At 37.0% G+C, this 19022-nt stretch overlaps 1 protein-coding gene and 1 long non-coding RNA gene across 4 annotated transcripts; both read left to right on the top strand.

The window, feature by feature from the left end:
• Window positions 1-6880: 6880 nt before the first annotated feature.
• On the top strand, window positions 6881-9260 carry LOC136261272 (tyrosinase-like). Of its 2 annotated transcripts, XM_066055249.1 has the most exons (5): window positions 6881-6985; window positions 7239-7492; window positions 7612-7912; window positions 8104-8738; window positions 8796-9260. In XM_066055249.1, exons 2-5 carry the CDS (start codon window positions 7244-7246, stop codon window positions 9111-9113), a joined length of 1503 nt encoding a protein of 500 aa, XP_065911321.1. In that variant the 5' UTR covers window positions 6881-6985; window positions 7239-7243; the 3' UTR covers window positions 9114-9260. The 2 variants fall into 2 exon arrangements, with proteins under 2 accessions (XP_065911321.1, XP_065911322.1); XM_066055250.1 differs by lacking the exon at window positions 6881-6985 and having other exon boundaries at window positions 7215-7492.
• A 1894-nt stretch (window positions 9261-11154) lies between these two features.
• Window positions 11155-16677, top strand: LOC136261275 (uncharacterized). 2 transcript variants are annotated; one of them, XR_010703836.1, is made up of 6 exons: window positions 11155-11450; window positions 12715-12799; window positions 14039-14085; window positions 15905-15943; window positions 16386-16486; window positions 16537-16677. It is a non-coding gene; the product is annotated as an uncharacterized lncRNA (long non-coding RNA). The 2 variants fall into 2 exon arrangements; XR_010703837.1 differs by lacking the exons at window positions 12715-12799; window positions 14039-14085 and having other exon boundaries at window positions 11160-11450.
• The last annotated feature ends 2345 nt before the right edge of the window (window positions 16678-19022 follow it).

The raw sequence follows: 19022 nt of genomic DNA, 5'->3' as shown, positions 1-19022 counted from the left end.
AGTCATTATTGTTGTGACTTGTATATATAGCTAACTAGCTACGTATGGCACACTGCTAACTACACACTTGCTTCTCAATATAAGAGAGTTGTTGACAGCTATTATAATTGCATCAATTAAGAGATTTAAGAGACCATAGCAAGCAATTTTATAGGTATGATATCTTAATTTCCTCACATTAACTTTATTCAGGTATTTGTGAAATAACAATTATGTCAACTAAATTAGTACAACACACCTAGTAGTAATTGACCTTCTGTGTTCCTATTAGGATATGATGCATGTTAGATTGTTTAGGATACATCCTTTTCTACCATGAAATAAGTGAAACCTTTACACAATATTAACTTTGCTTATGCATTTATGGCACTTTTAAGAAATCTTCACATAAGTTAAATATTTTTGTCTTTAATAAGAATACAAGTTTTTCAGTTTTTTATTGCTCTATTCCTTATAATCTTTATACTCCTAGGTTTACGCTCCTTTTAAAACATTCTATAATCCTTGCAATCATTCAGTAGCTTTTAGATTCCAGTATTAGAATCTTTGAAGATGAAAACTGGGCAGTATTCAATGATATATTTTTGAAAATATGCAGTATTACTGCATGTAGTTTCACATCTAATTGCCATTCTTTCCTAAACAAATATGAGTACTGACTCGTATTCAGTATGATACAATGAAGCCTCTCTAATCAGACGCTCATGGGAATAAGGAAATTGTGTAAAAATGTCACATTATTGATTATTAAAAATGTCAGATTATTGTACTGTCCAGTACAATAATCTGACATTTTAGTGGTATATGAATAACATTAACATTAACATTTTAGTGGTATATGAATAACATTAACAATAACATTGCAATAACATGCTGCAATAACATAACATGCTGCAATAACATTTTAGTGGTATATGAATTGTTATACTAAGGAAACTCTATTTTACTTTTAAAATTAACTTTACGTGATGCCAGAATTGTATCTACACCATATTTCTCAGTGACTTACCGTGCTACAGAAAAAAGACGTTATGGCGTACAGTGGTGATACTCAACCCTTTAGGGCTTTCAACATGACAATGTAAACAGTCAACACGCGGAGCTAGATAGTTGTGTACTGTATGCCAAGGTAAATATTGCATGAATTTATGGTCTTAATTGTGTGTTACACTTTGTGTCTTGTACAATATAGATGTTAGAATTTGTCATGAATAGTGACAGACAGCTGGGGAGTATGGCATTGTGACAAAGTGTTTATTTTAGTAAATATCTAGCGATGGCTTTACTTACTGTTTCAGCAGTTCACCATCTTCATGCTATGTACTTTAATGTATACTACAATGATATACCTGGATTTGTGGAAAGGTACTGATTACTACGATAAAATAACCTGCACTTGGTTGCCAGGAGATGAAAAAAAAATAGTGCATTTCATGAATATAATAATAAAGGAAATGTAAGTGGCTATGAATATTATACATGTACACCATAAAAAATCTCCCCTAGTGTATATATAAGGAAAATGTTTTTACATAATTTTCCGATGCACAAACACATGTACTACAAGACAGGACAAACTTCTTAGGAATCTCTTTAAGGAAATTTGCCCTTCCTGTAGTGTTTACGGAGTAGGAAATTATAATAATGATTTCTGACAGTGCAATCTTGGGAAGCAAGGCCCCGGACAACAGTAACTATTATAGCACGAGTAGCCATTTATTTAGAAGGCAATTGGATCTGAGCTTATTATGCTTTTTTGAAGTTTCCTATTATTTGTTTGAAAAATGCTCCATATGTCTTAAATATCTCGGTGGCTTTCAATACCTTTCAACAACTCTCTTATATCGAGGGGTACGTGTGTAGCCATAAAATCTACCTACATCATCATAATGTCATGTTACATAATTATGTGACCGGCCTGCGAAGAGATAGATGACATGTGGACACATAACTTTTTGAAACTTTAATGACTTTCAATTAAAGTATTTTTTGAACATTTACTATGGTTTGCAGATTATATAGCTTAGCAGATCAGTGTTCCATTGTGGTACCGAAATATGTCTCTATTGTGTGACTGGGTGTAGTTTGTGTCTACATGCCCTTTTTCACAAGCCTGCGGTCACATATGTGCAATGCCATACACTTACACCATATACTGTAACACAGTCCCTTAACAAGCTGGAAAGGCTATCCTCAAACTCACTCCAGCACAAAGCTACAGCTGTGCTAACTTTAAGTTTTGGCAGGCTACTCATTCACTAACAACTATAGTAGCTATCATAATCTCAAACACAACACAGTCAAGGTGTTGCTTATAACATACTCAACAAAAGATATCGATACAGTAAGTTATGTAAGGTGTTCTGGGATGTGATACAGTAAAATTTGTATATTAATATCATTCACAACCAATGTTACATCGGTGGCAGTCCTAAATGTGTTTATGTGGTTCCCCTTTTCAATTATTTAACTCTGAATCAGTGACAGGCTATAATTATAATTGGCTAGATCAATGACTAGCTATGTACCACTGTATTTCAGTAGCATCTGTAGCTACACAATTGCATTTAACTAACATCCATACTGTGCATGCAGCTATTGAACCCTTCATATTAGCTACAAACGGTTGAGATGATATGTTCATGAAACTTTTATTTTCACGGAAGTTCAATGTTTAGATCACGTCCTTAAACCACGCATTGCTCTATGCGATATTGAGATGCCGGAAGTTCAGAGATTAGCGGGTCATCACACGTATGTATATCCTCCAACCCACACATAATTATTAGGAAAAAATATTTCACAGATCCTTTACACCTCGGAATAGGAATCTGGCTGTTTTCACACTTCTCCCCGAATTCTCACCTCCGTCGACACCTTTCTGTTATAAACGCCCCAACCCTAAATCATTTTTTCTACTATAGTGCTACCGTAACCTTGTAGCGGCGATGCTGTAAGCGGAACGCGTTACCTCTTGGAGGTTTGCACGCAAGTCTTACAAGGACAACGGTTTAGTTCAGACTTGGATAGCTCTAGTGCACTAGTTGTCAATTTCATTCCCCACCCCCGCCCCGGGGGGTGGGGGAATACAGGGGATTTGACAAATCGTAGTGTCAAATTCCCAACTACTGGGGCAAAATCGGCTGTCAAATCCCCACTATGTCCCCACCCCCTAGTAGGGGATTTGACAACACCTCAAGGATGACTAAGCGCATATTTCATGCATGCGACTAGTCACCTGTAGCTAGTAAAATCATAGCAAGTGCGATTTTATTGTTTAGAAATGCAACTACCGAAAATCGGTCAATGAATTGGACAACTGTCAATTGCCGCAGGGGTGGGGACAAGAAGCAATGTCAAATCCCCACCTGGGGTGTGGGGACGCCCGGGGGTGGGGGGTGGGGCATGAAATTGACAAGTGCATAGTAGCTAAAGTAATCATTATGAACAGGTAGCTATAGGTAGTAATCAGTACCTATGAACAGGTAGTTATTTTATCGTAGTAATCAGTACCTTTCCACAAATCCAGGTATATCATTGTAGTATACATTAAAGTACATAGCATGAAGATGGTGAACTGCTGAAACAGTAAGTAAAGCCATCGCTAGATATTTACTAAAATAAACACTTTGTCACAATGCCATACTCCCCAGCTGTCTGTCACTATTCATGACAAATTCTAACATCTATATTGTACAAGACACAAAGTGTAACACACAATTAAGGCCATAAATTCATGCAATATTTACCTTGGCATACAGTACACAACTATCTAGCTCCGCGTGTTGACTGTTTACATTGTCATGTTGAAAGCCCTAAAGGGTTGAGTATCATCACTGTATGCCATAACGTCTTTTTTCTGTAGCACGGTAAGTCACTGAGAAATATGGTGTAGTTGATTTAGATACAATTCTGGCATCACGTAAAGTTAATTTTAAAAGTAAAATAGAGTTTCCTTAGTATAACAATTCATATACCACTAAAATGTTATCGCAGCAGCATAATATGGGTTACAGTGTTACACATTGTTGTAGAGCCACTCTGTTATATGATTTTGAAACTCTATGTTGTGTTGAGAACCACGTTTTGGCTCAGTATTACACTGAGCTAAACACAAGAAACCTGCAGTATCTATTTGATCAGTTTACAGCTGCATTTTCACTAGTCATGAATGTGGTGAAAATCTTAATACTGATTTTATCTACATTTCTTGTAAATGTTAAAACAATTTACTGCAATGTGACACTAACAGGAAATTGTACAGAAAATGTTTAAAAACATTTCCTGCATAATAACTCAAATAGGAAATTCTAAAGGAAATCATTAAAAAAATCATTAAAAAAAATTTCCTACATGCTGACACAAGCAGGACATCTTACTTTTCATGCAGTGATTATACACTTCCTGCATGCTTGCTACAACAGTCACACTACTGCAGCAGTATAGAGCAGGATGTACGTGTATACCACCCATACATGACATGGCCCTGAATAAAAATGTCTTTGATACTGAATTAAAACTAGTAATAATTGACATTCTGTATTACTACTAGGAGATGATGCATACTTAGGATACATCCTTTCCTACCATAGAACAGGTGAAGCCAGATAGAAGTTTATTTGAAGGAGTAGAGAACAAAAGTCTACTGGTCTCCGTAATTTCTGACTAACAAGAGCTGATAAAACTGCATAGATAATTGTTTGCATAACCATATATTATTGCTTGCTGAAAAATCACCTACGTAAGTATAGCAATGTTTTGATTGCAGTACAGAGAACACATTGAAACATTTAAACTTCTTTTCTCAATGAAATTAGCCAGCAGGAGATTAGAACTTGCATCTGCCTGGTTTCATTTGCAGTCAAATTAACTATGCCAAAAGTTCTTTATTTACACAGCATATCTTACAATAATCTGACATTTTTAATAATCAATAATGTGACATTTTTACACAATTTCCTTATTCCCATGAGAGTCTGATTAGAGAGGTTTCATTGTATCATACTGAATACGAGTCAGTACTCATATTTGTTTAGGAAAGAATGGCAATTAGATGTGAAACTACATGCAGTAATACTGCATATTTTCAAAAATATATCATTGAATACTGCCCAGTTTTCATCTTCAAAGATTTTAATACTGGAATCTAAAAGCTACTGAATGATTGCAAGGATTATAGAATGTTTTAAAAGGAGCGTAAACCTAGGAGTATAAAGATTATAAGGAATAGAGCAATAAAAAACTGAAAAACTTGTATTCTTATTAAAGACAAAAATATTTAACTTATGTGAAGATTTCTTAAAAGTGCCATAAATGCATAAGCAAAGTTAATATTGTGTAAAGGTTTCACTTATTTCATGGTAGAAAAGGATGTATCCTAAACAATCTAACATGCATCATATCCTAATAGGAACACAGAAGGTCAATTACTACTAGGTGTGTTGTACTAATTTAGTTGACATAACTGTTGTTTCACAAATACCTGAATAAAGTTAATGTGAGGAAATTAAGATATCATACCTTTAAAATTGCTTGCTATGGTCTCTTAAATCTCTTAATTGATGCAATTATAATAGCTGTCAACAACTCTCTTATATTGAGAAGCAAGTGTGTAGTTAGCAGTGTGCCATACGTAGCTAGTTAGCTATATATACAAGTCACAACAATAATGACTATACCGTTCACCAAATGTATTTACTATATAAAGTATATAAAGAACCTTTAGTCACAGCTTCATAGTTAAGCTACACTGCCTCACGAGCACTGTGACTGCTCCATTAGAGTATCTCGATCTTGTATGCAATTTTTCTTGAGAGAGATAATGGATTGGGAAATGGGAAAGGGGGCACATGCCCGTTTTACCTTTCCCTCCCCCCTCCCAGGATCCGCCACTGAATAGCACAGCACATGCAGAAATAGCAAGGAGACTCAGTAATAAACAAATAAAGCACAAACAAACAAACTAGATGATCCAATATACAATTAAATTCCAAAAAGATTTAACTGATTATTCACAAGTCAAGCTATAGATTGCCATGTATGTGCTTTTGGAAAAGCATTTACTTTTTCATGTCCGGTAATGGCAAGGGTATAAATGGTTTGTTGAGATTTTTTCAATTTCGCCAAACCAGTGCATGGTAACTAAAATACACTATGATTCAGCTAAGACGAAATATTTAGCCACACTGTTAAGTGTACATGATCCAACACCGAGCTGCAAGATTTGTTCTTAATAAACCATGGCACAGATCCAGTCAACAACACAGTATTACAGATATGCTTAATTACCTTCAATGGCCAAGTTTAAAAAGTAGGAGAAGGAATGCTAGACTTATATTATTATTCAAGATTGTAAGAAACTTACTGGTGCTACCAAACCATTGTTTACCCCAGCCAACCCCTGTATATCATATACTCGTGCCAATAATCCCTTCAAATTTGCACAGCTGCAATCCAGAATTGATTTATATAAGTATTCTTTTCTGCCAAGAACAATTATTGATTGGAATAACTTGAAAATTGACAACATTAACACAATTAACCTTGACACTTTTAAGAACATTATAGATAAGCTAAACAATTTGTGATTTGTAATGCACATTAGCGTGTTGCCCCTGGTGGGCTTTGCTAATTAATAATAATAAATAAATAAATACATATAGGACCAGGTATACTTGTGCTGCAAAGCCTTAAAATCTTTAGAAAGTTTAAATTGAAGTTTAGATCACGTACAACCTATGCACACGAATTAGTCCGGATTTGCGACGGAAGTTTTCAAACAAAAATTGGATGAAGTAGCTAGGTAGCAGGATATCCTGTAGCCCACGCATACAATGCAAACACTAAGTATATAAAGCGTGGAACATTAGACAAAATCATGAGTACAAACTGCAGCTTAACTGAAAACTTCTGGATTCATTAGCTATCGTGGGAATATCAATTGAAGGCTTAATTATTTCTCTCGTCAACTGAAGCTAGCTACTAGGTGAGTGCTACATATGTATATGGGTCAGTCTCATTAGGCATATATTATAGAGGCCATCTCTACTAATTATAGCCTCACAAATTATGCACTAATGTGAAAACCTAGCTATACAATGCATGTGAAATGACATCAATTATCAACCGCATAGCTACACTGTAATGTTTTAATAAATAAATAACTAAACAACACTTAGTCTATCTCTTACATATTGAGTGTTACAGTAGCTATTTCAACTTATTTTTGTACACTGTAGTTAAAATGCAAAGTGGTCAAGTTTCTTTCATGGCCATTGCCTTGCTATGTCTGTTGGGGCAGGAGGCTTATGGTCAAATACCAAGAGCATGTAGTGATGTTACAAGTCTAGAAAACTTGGAGTGTTGTCCAACTACAAGTGATGGTGTGTGTGGACAGGATGCTGGTAGGGGACAGTGTACTGATTTGAACTTGCCTGGATATGACATAAACAGTGCTGATGTGCGTCGCAATTGGCCTCACTACTTCACCAAGGTTAGTACTGATACTTAAAAAGATCCTATGCATGACTCTACTATAATTGACTGTTATTATAATAATTGTACAATTGCTAGTTGTACTGACATGTATATTATTGTGGTTTCTCTTCACAGGTCTGTAAGTGCAATGGAAATTATGCGGGATATGACTGTAGTCGGTGTAAGTTTGGTCACTATGGACCTGATTGCTCTGAGTCACAAGTTCTTCCCCGACGACCACTTGCTACATACACTGATAGTGACTGGGCTGAATTCATTGATACTATTGTTCAGTCACGTTCATTTGACTCAGGGTACGTGGCTGTATTAGAAGAGGCAGTTCCAGGAACCACAAATCTCCGCATGAGTAACGTATCACTTTATAATTTGTTTGTGTGGCTTCACCACTTTGCTTCAAAAGATTCTGCTACACCAGGTAATGTAAATAAGTATGTAGTAAGCATCCATTGTATCTGCATGCAGTGATACTTGCGTATGTGTATTATGATGTAATTTGATGGCTCAAAACTTGAATTATGGTCACATACATTTCTGCACTTGTTAATTGACTTTTTAATCCTAATACATAAATGTACATACATAAATGTCATATGTATTACATTTTAGATGTATCGATTCGTTTGGATTATGCTCATGCCGGACCTGCATTCACAACTTGGCACAAATACTTTCACTTGTTGTTTGAGTGGGAAATACAACACATGTTAAAGAGCATGGGACACTTGGACTATCACACTTTCAGGCTACCTTACTGGGACTGGCGAATTGAAATTCAAAGATCTACTGGAATACTGTCAGATGATCTCTTTACTGAAAAGAGGCTTGGGGCAACAAGGAATGTCAGTGGTTTTCCTCGTGTATTTGGAGATATTGTCGGTGATGGATGGAACACAATATGTTGGCAAAAATTCTTTCAGATTTGTGATCCAAATGTTAATACTGGTCCCCTTCAACGTTGCCCATTCACAGGAACTAACCCTTGCAGTAGCAACAATCCTGACTGGCCTACAAGTCGGCAAGTAAATCGTGCCATGACTTTTGGAAGATATGAAAGACCACCTTATAATTTTCTATCACGAAGAAACTATCGAAGTTTTGTTGATGCTGATGTTAACTTTAATATACGTAGATGCCGTAAAGACAGAATGTGTTTTTGTTCTCCCACTTTTGACCCTGAATGTTCCCTCACAAAGTCAAATGGCTCTCGATTGATTGCACTTAAACAACAAATGCATGGCACGGTAAGTACTGCATGATTTTTGTCATTGTGTATTAATAATTTCACTTTTCTTGTTTAGGTTCATACCATTACTGGGGCAGGTGATCTCGCCACAAATCTTCCTCTTGATAAGAGAGGACAAATGGATGATGTGGTATCATCACCAAATGATCCTCTTTTCATGCCTCACCATGTCATGGTGGATTGTATGTTTGATGAATGGCTGGAGCGACACCCTGATGCAGAGTATCCTAATGATATACCAGTGACTGTTCCCACCATAGGACATCAGCCTGATGACTTTATGGTTCCATTTTTCCCACTCAGTACCAACGTTGACATGTTCACACGGTCTCGTAATTTTGGATACTATTGTGACCTACCAAACATCATATAACTATGTGACTAATAATAAAAGACATTTTTATCCAACTAAACACTGTTGATAACAGGAATTTTATGGCAGCATTGATTGTAACTTATTTTTACGTACTTACTATGAACAGTAGCAACATTGCGTTTTAGTACATAATTCCAGACTCACCAATGAAATTACACTATAATAGATGTAATTCTAGAATTGATTGTATAGATACATGGTATAAATGTTACTATTAATTTTTGCATTCTGTTTTTAATTATTTTTGTGCTAAAAATTTACACTATTCCATGAACCACACTTCAAGAAACGAATGCTTCCAGGAATCACATACAACATTTAAAACTGGTGTAAACAACTAAAACATGGGAATAGAGATCATTGAAAAACAAGAGTCAAACAAGTTACGTAGCATGTTAAACACTCACAGATCTCTATTTGGACTCAATGGATATGGCAAGCAGGAAGTGTGCAACACACAATCTTAACTATATTATTGTAACTGCATGGGATCTGTAAAAGAGTCTTATAACGTTTCCAAATTTCCATGTTTCAACAATGATTATTCATAGCTACCTGTTCATAATGATTACTTTAGCTTATCACTATAAATTTGCACTAAACAATAGTGGCATATTAGGGATATAATGTCAAGCAGGTGTATATCTTGTTTACAAGTCAAGTTCTGGGTTGCCATTAAGGCTTACAATGTTAACAGTGCTGTTGTGTAGAATAGAACAACCATAAAAACTGAAAAAGCTGTGCTTCTCTTTTACTAATTGACAAAAATATCTTTAAACAATTCTTAGCAAGTACCATACATGTCTATGTTGAGTAACGGCTACACTTGTAGGAAAGGAAGTATCTTAAACAATTAAACATGCATCATATTTCAGTCATGAAGTCAGTGACTAGGTCAAGTCAATAAGTCTAAGTCCTTGAAATTAGGTTAGGTAATCCTAAGGCTGCAGCACATGTTGCTGTCAGACCTTCAGTGCTGGTCACTGTAAAGTGTTAGTAATAATATCTTAATAGCAACACAGAAGATTAATTATTATAGGTTTATTGTACTAATTTAGTTGACATAACTGCTATTAAGTTACAAACACTGAATTAGGTCATTGGATGCTGCTCAGTTTTCTTTTTCAACGGTTTAAAAGATTAAAGTCTAAAGTCTAATGATCACATGCACAAGGATGCAGTCAATAAGAGGCTTTACAAGAAGTGTCTAAGCTTAGGAATCTAAAGATTACAAATAATAGAAAAATCATTAAAAAACTGAAAAACCTGTCCTTTTGTACGAAAATTTATCTAACTTCCCTAAAGATGTGTTACAAGTGTCACAAATACATGAATATAGTTAATCTTGAGTAACGGCTTCATTTGTTTCATGGTGGGGTGTAGTTTGTGTCCTTGCAGATTTCTTGTTTTGGCAATTTCAGTCACAAATGTTATAACTATAACATAATCTTCTCCTAGTTTCTATGGCCGAGGATATAATATTATGTACATGTAAGTTTATTTTGACAAATGTCAGCTATGATAAAACTATAACAAAAAGGAAGCTGTACGAATGCTACTTGGTAGGATAATTAATCATGATCATTAGAGATTTACAGTGACCAGCACTGAATATCTTACAGCAATTTGTGCTGCAGCCTTTGGATTACCTTATACCATCCATGATATACTGTAGCCCTGACTGTACAGTAAAATTATGCCTTTGATGCTGAATTAGTACAATATTCAGCTAGAAATATTTGATATTCTGCTATTAGGATATGATGCATGTTTGATTGTTTAGGACACGTCCTTTTCTACCACAGAACAAGTGAAGTCCTTATTCGATATTGATTTTATCCAATCATTTATGTCACTAGCGAATTCTTTAAGGAAGTTAGATATAATTTCATCCATTTTGATGATTGTTACATTTTTTAATCTTTAGACTCCTATATAGCTATGTAGACTCATTGTAAAGCGATCCGTGTATTTTGGGGCCAATTATAAGTCTAATATTACAAACGGTAAAGTAAATAGGCGCTTCGCGCGCGCAGCGCGCGAAGCGCCTATTTACTTTACCGTTTGGTCACTAGGACATTAGGCAATTGGAATTCGCAAATTCCAATTGCATAAGTTTCAATGCTCAAAGTTTAAGAATTTATAAACACTGCTGACCTGGTTTGTTAACACGTCGAGGCGTTAATTTCCTCTGTTCCTGACATGGCAAATAATTAAAAAGTTTGCGTTCATTCAGTACGCACGTGATGTAGTGGTACCAGGCTCTGTCCAGAACTCAAGTCTACCCCCAAGGAGTGGTCAGCACACAGAGAAAACTGCTCAAACGGACTAAAGGTAAGTAGGATAAGTAGATACACACGTTGAGATTATATTGTTTTGAAAGGCTAGTGTGGTACCAGACTACTTTCTCTAAATAAAATGCACCAGTTGGCGTGGCTATGGTAGTCTTGCGTAGACCAGACAGAATTTTTTCTTAGTGTGTGAGTGCGGAATAAGTGGCCAATCAGCACCCACCATAGAGCTGGTGAAACGTTACACAGAAATTCTATGGGAAGTGTACTAGATCACTTATTCCCCACCCACACACAAAAGAAGAAAGTCGGTCTGATCTTAGCTATATTATAGTGAGTGATGTTGAAATGGGCTCCTTCACCCCATTGGTATTCCCTACTTTTTGGGGGAATGGGAGGTGCGGCTAGTATTGCTTACAAGACGTTAGCATTTCTGCCTGCTGCTTAGAAAGACCAGTAGTGTAGTGTCCTGGATTAGATGCTCCACCAGTTTTTCTTTATTGTAACCCTGCCAGTCCAGTTACTATCGCAGCACTTGACCTTGCAATGTGTGAGGGTCAGGTGCATGTTTCCATCACATGTACTTCAATTGCTGTTTCTTGTTTATTTACTTGTTATATTTCAAAAAAAAATCGCGCAAAAAAATAAATCCAGTAGTATTGGCTACCAACTTTTTTAAAAATGTGGGTTGTGGAGTAGAAAGAGCAATAAATGCATTGTATACAAACTGGTTAAACCTCTACCTTATCCCATCACCATTGTATGGCATGCGTATGGGTTTAAGTCTCCACAAAGGACTCGACTGTATCGTTATTAGAAGTAGACAGCATGCCTATACTACCTACTGTCAAGGAGGTGTCACTCTAATGTATCCTGTATTGTACGATCTTCATCCTTTAAACAAGGGATTTTTGGCATAGGACAGTACAAGCATCATTTCAAGTAGCACTTTTACATTCCATAATTGTAACGTGATCTTGGAAACCTACCTTTTTGGTTTATTTTCTGTTTAATAGCTTAAATGAGGTATTGGGTGCTTATCTATCTTGTGTTAAAATTTTAGTTTAATATCCTGAAACGTGGCTGGTTTACTGTCCGGTACATTACAAACTAGTGCATTAAGGTTTGTGAGTGATTAAGGGTGGCAAGTGGTGTTTACCAATAATTCCATACATGGTCTGATATAATCACTGAAGCTCCTAGGAAAAAGAAGCTTTGGGTGGGAAACTTTACAGCACGAAAGTTTAATAGTTGCTTTTATCCAAACAAATTGTTGAAATTTTCATTTAAGTTTTTGCTGTATGTAGAAGTCAAGGGTCACGACAAGTCCAATGGAAGTCACTGCAAGGTGATAGGAGCAACTACCATCGAGTCATCGACCATTTTATAGAGGTATGTAATAAAAAGTTTGCAGGTTCCCTACCAGAAAGTTATTTTCATGGCCTCACCATGTAACATTAGGGTAAAACTCTAGGTATCATTTTAATCCTTGTTCCATCACAAGTAGAATAATGTAAATCGCATAGCCATAGAATGGATGCTTCAAAAGTTACAGTGCTCTATGCAAGGCATGCGTATTTATTAAGTTTAAATCCAGTTTTCTTGATTATGCAGGTTTAAGGGTTAAGTGTTGCTAAAGGTAAAATTTTCACAAATACAGTGGAACCTGTCTATAATGGTCACCTTGGGACCAGATATATCTGGCCTTTATATGTGACCCGGTCTGCGAAAAGGGGTCTTATAGCCTTTTCAATTACATGTACTTGACTACCTGTAACTTGACTTGTAAATGTGGTATCACCTTGAAATTAGATCCCCTTATACCCCTAATATAGCACTATCGCTTGGTGTAGTATGAAAGTGATACATTGAAAACATGAGGAGTTACGGTTAGTCAAACTTGACTATTTGGAAAGGCTATAAGACCCCTTTTCGCAGACCGGGCCACATATACAGGTGGCTGTTATAGAGAAAACCTGCATAAGGTGGTCAGCAACATTTTAGTGGCTATGACCGTTATAAATGAGTAATTATTATAAAGAGGCTCGCGCCAACCGCAATGTAGTAATATTTTAGTACAGAAATGGCAAGGTGAGCCTGTTATGGATGTTGGTTATAGCTATTGAATACGATTAAGCAATGAAGACTGATAGATTATATAGTATTCATTGAAAGGCAGGAAGTGTGATAATCGCGCATTAATTGAAATGATGCCATGGTGCCAGGAAATTTGCTTAACAAGCCATCATAAAAGGTAGCGACCGCTATACGAAGAAGAAAGTTATGTATACAGTGATTCATGGGCAAATTCTTGGTTGGCCGTTATACGCGTTAGACAGGTGACCGCTTAATGCAGACCACAATGCATACATTTGTATTGGAAAATATTTGGGACCTCATGACCATGGCCGTTATACAAAGGTGACCGCTTAATCCAGGTGACCGTAACACAGGTTCTACTGTACTACCCAAATGTATTACTCTCTATGGGAGGTCTAAATATTTCAAGGATAAAATTTTGCTGATAACCCCCCCCAACACTGCACAATCAGCAAAAAAAAAAGTTTCCCCTTGAAATATTTAGGCAATACGGTATATGCAGTGTAATGCACTTGATTTATTTTTTTGTAGCCAGATGATAGAGCACTGGTATCACATACCCAGGAAAAATTCTAATTGTAAGTTTTTTTAACTGTTAAATGAAAGTATGAATATACTCATTTGATAGTTGTTCTCCACACTACATAATGCCCTTGACTTCTCTACTACTCTAGATCTTTTGTGTCACAAATTCTATTTGTATATTGTATCATTGTCAAGTTTCATGGTAGTGAATTATTCTTCCCTAAGATTGGCCATGCATTGTGACATATTTAGTGCATGCTTGTAAGTTTAAACTCAGTGTGCTCCTGTACAAGTCCGTCCCGTCCAGTTATTTAATGAGCTTTATCCACAATTGCATCATAGCACAAAAATGGCAATAAGAGTGGGGATTGTTTGTACAGATAGCCATTAGAAGGGATAACTTTTGAGATTTTCCTCGTTAAGAAAGTGAGAGAAATCTCTGGTAAGACTTGTTTGTTAACTATCTTTCTATGTAGAAGCATGCACAGTTGCTCTTCTCGAACACTCCAGATCTGGTTTTGAAAATAAAACCAGAGCTAGGTAAGTATCTAAAAGTGTGAAAATGCATTCCCCGACAGAATTTTCTCCTGCTGTCTTCATGGCAAACATCTCAAAAGCTTATCCCTTCCAATGGCTCTGTACAAAGCACCCCCACTTGTAATTGTGAATGAAACTCTTTTGGGACCTTTGAAATGTAGCCCACCTAACTGTGCTAGTGATGACGTGGTATAACAGGAAGAGTAAAATTAATGCTAGATGGCATGTTATGCACAGAAGTATCTTCTAAACTGTTTTATAGTTTAACTATCTTGTTTTTTCTCGCCAATCCTCTCAACAAAGCCTCAAAGCTGCTCTTCATTTTCATTCACATTCGTAAGGGACATACCCACTTTCAACTCAAAGGGATAAGCTATTCCTGGAAGTCTACAAGGCCTGTACCAATGTTTTTCAGTTATTAAATGCCTGTAAAACTTGAAGAGAAAGTAAATCAAAAAGTCTAAGGAGAGTCGTGTCACCCATGTTTCAGCCTGCCAGAAAGAAATCACAAAGTTTACTCGTAACTGTTTATTACAAACTTCATTTCGCTTTTCTTACGTACAAGCTGCTTTTATCATTTAACGATTTTGCTCACGTTGGTGCGTATGGACCAACATAGATAAGTAGATAGGCATGCACACACACATGCACACACACACACACAGTGACCCACACACACTGCACACACACACACGCACACACACACACACTGCACTACACACACACACACACACACTACACACACACATGCACACTACACACAGACCATCACACACACACACATGCACTTGCTACACACTACACAGAGACACACACGCGCACACACACACACACGCACACACACACACACACACACACACACACACACACACACTGCACTCACCACACACATACTACGCACACACGTACACTGCACACACACACACTCTACACACATACTTTACACACAGACTTTCTACATACTACACAGAGACACACACGCGCACACTACACTAAGGCATGCACACGAACACTACACACATACCACACACTACACACACACACACACTACAAACATACCCTACACATACATGCTACACACACACACGCACACACCACACACGCTATAGTAGTGTCATGTAGTTTAGCAACAGTAGACACATGTACACAGAGACACATGTAGTCATAATGTAATGCTGCTACATGTGTCTCTGTGTATGTGATACATGGATACACATGTCTCTCACTACATGTTTCTCTGCGTAGTGTCATGTACTATAGTAGTGTCTGTAGTTTGCATACTGCAGTTTCACACCCATCCCAGAGTCTAATTTTTATTACATCTCTTTTTTACAGACATGCTACTGGACACCCAAGAATTACATGTTACTGCTGGTGAGTGTACTTATATGCTATACACATTTATTGGGTTTGACAAATCCGACATGAAGCAAGGCCATTTGGTCTTTAGCAGCTTTTTGGTCTCATTCGAAACTCTGTGGAAGTGAAACAATATACAGTCACTGTAACGGATTGCATTTTAAAATGTATATCCTATAGTATGATAATACTGTATAGTTCTGCAACCTCTCTCCATGAGACTCGGACATTTCTCCTGTGGTTTATTGAAGCTCAAGCTCCTGAGTAGTGCACAGGCATCCCAGCTCTGGTTTACTGGGTGGCAAGTATTGTAGCTGTGCTTCACATGGCTCTGCTTTTTTTTTGCTTTGTTGATGTGCGTGTGTGCGTGTTGGATAATGTAGTCCAAAAGTATGTGTGTGCATGTGCTTTCTCCATTTTCCGTTTTGTTATATCACGTTCAACTCTAACTTTGTAGGTGTGCTATAAGAATCTGGAGATGTATGTGTTATAGAGAAGACACCAAGGAACAAGATGGTCGATTCGAACCATGCTAGACACAGTGTAGTGTTTCTCAATGTAAGCTACATTCTGTTCTGTGTTGCTGCTTATTATCATGTGTACTGCAGGTCATCAATACTCTTGAGAACTGTTTCCTAATACTGCTAAAGGATATTGTGACAAACTTGACTTTTCACGTGTAATGTGTGCTATGAAATAGTGTTATATAGTTCATTCAGAGCTTTGTTAAGAATTCCAATTTATACTTACGGTTTGTTACTGGGGTTTTGCATAATATGGAGCTACACCGTTCAAACTCTTGATAATGTACCCAATGATGACACTACTACCTAAGATGACACTACTAGCTACTGTACACCATGTAGGGTGATATAAGGGTGTTTGAGTAGGTGGGGCACCACTTTTGGCTGAATTATGCAAAAAAAAAATTGCAAACTCAATCTTGATGAAACAAAAGGTAGAAACATGCGACACTTGGTGTTTATTTATAATGGCAATTCAGGTTAACTTTTTCCGTATTGAGTGCCTCTAAATAATCATTGTTGTGTTTAGCTTTGTTTATGTGTCTCTGTAGCTACCTTGGAAACATTCTTAAACTGTATTATGAAGGTGCTTATTGATCAGTGTATTAGGTCCCTATTACCTCTGAGATAGGATAACCTCCTTGTAACAGTAAAATATCAACAAACTTGCAATTGGTTGGTCCCAAAGTGTCTGTTAAATTAATATAATATTAATTATATAGAGGTTATACTGTAATGTCACTATTGCTGCCAAACATGACACCACTAGTTACACACTGTAGAATGATAATGTCACTATATAGTTAGCCAACATGACACTATTATAGTTGCACACTGTAGTGTGATAATGTCACTATAACAATAGTTACCTAACATGACACTACTAGCTATGCAATGTTTGGTAATAATGTCACTACATGACACTACTACTTACACACTGTAGGGTGATAATGTCACTACAAGACACTACTAGTTACACACTGTAGCATAACACTACTAGTTACACACTGTAGGGTGATGATGTCACTACAAGACACTACTAGTTACACACTGTAGGGTGATAATGTCACTACATGACAATACTAGTTACACACTGTAGCATAACACTACTAGTTACACACTGTAAGGTGATGATGTCACTACCAGACACTACTAGTACCACACTGTAGGGTGATAATGTCACTACAAGACACTACTAGTTACACACTGTAGGGTGATGATGTCACTACAAGACACTACTAGTTACACACTGTAGGGTGATAATGTCACTATATGACACTACTACCTACACACTGAAGGGTGATGATGTCACTACAAGACACTACTAGCTACACACTGTAGCATGACACTACTAGTTACACACTGTAGGGTGATAATGTAACTACAAGACACTACTAGCTACACACTGTAGCATGACACTACTAGTTACACACTGTAGGATGATGATGTCACTACATGACACTACTAGTTACAAACTGTAGGGTGATGATGTCACTACAAGACACTACTAGCTACACACTGTAGCATAACACTACTAGTTACACACTGTAGGGTGATGATGTCACTACATGACACTACTAGTTACACACTGTAGGTTGATGATGTCACTACAAGACACTCCTAGCTACACACTGTAGCATGACACTATTAGTTACACACTGTAGGGTGATGATGCCACTACATGACATTACTAGTTACACATTGTAGGGTGATGATGCCACTACATGACACTACTAGTTACACACTGTAGGGTGATAGTGTCACTACATGACACTACTACTTACACACTGTATTGTAGGGTGATGATGTCACTACAAGACACTACTAGCTACACACTGTAGCATGACACTACTAGTTACACACTGTAGGGTGACGATGTCACTACATGACACTAATAGTTACACACTGTAGGATGATGATGTCACTACAACACACTACTTGCTACACACTGTAGGGTGATGATGTCACTATATTGTTACGTACCCAACATATATGACACTAGTTATTGTGGCATGTTGGGACATTACATCACCATACAGTGTGTAACTAGTATTAGCTGTATTGCCATGCTGTGAGATTATCACCCTACATTGTGTAGCTAGTAGTGTCATGTTGGGTAACTATAGTATAGTGACATCGTCACTCTACAGTGTGTAACTAGTAGTGTTGTGTAGTTACATCATCACTCTACAGTTTGTAACTAGTAGTGTCATGTAGTGACATCATCATACTACAGTGTGTAGCTAGTAGTGTCAAATGGTGACATCATCACCCTACAGTGTGTAACTAGTAGTCTCATGTAGTAACATCATCACCCTACAGTGTGTATAATAACTAGTAGTGTCATGTTGGGTTAACTATTGTTATAGTGACATCATCACCCTACAGTGTGTAGCTAGTAGTGCCATGTATTGACATCATCACTCTACAGCATGTAGCTAGTAGTGCCATGTATTGACATCATCACTCTACAGCGTGTAGCTAGTAGTGTCATGTTGGGTAACTATAGTATAGTGAAATGATCACCCTACAGTGTGTAATTATTAGTGGCATGTAGTGACATCATCACC

The sequence above is a fragment of the Dysidea avara genome, chromosome 7 (genome assembly GCF_963678975.1).
Source record: "Dysidea avara chromosome 7, odDysAvar1.4, whole genome shotgun sequence".
NCBI classification, from domain to species: domain Eukaryota; kingdom Metazoa; phylum Porifera; class Demospongiae; order Dictyoceratida; family Dysideidae; genus Dysidea; species Dysidea avara.
Note: the sequence above shows the minus strand (reverse complement) of the source record. Positions and strands in the feature narration are given on the sequence as shown.

Coding starts and splice junctions, on each gene's coding strand:
- LOC136261272 (XM_066055249.1), top strand. CDS start 7,244: ATGCAAAGTGGTCAAGTTTCTTTCATGGCCATTGCCTTGCTATGTCTG. Junction 7,493..7,611: donor GGCCTCACTACTTCACCAAG/GTTAGTACTGAT, acceptor TTCTCTTCACAG/GTCTGTAAGTGCAATGGAAA. Junction 8,739..8,795: donor AACAACAAATGCATGGCACG/GTAAGTACTGCA, acceptor TTTCTTGTTTAG/GTTCATACCATTACTGGGGC.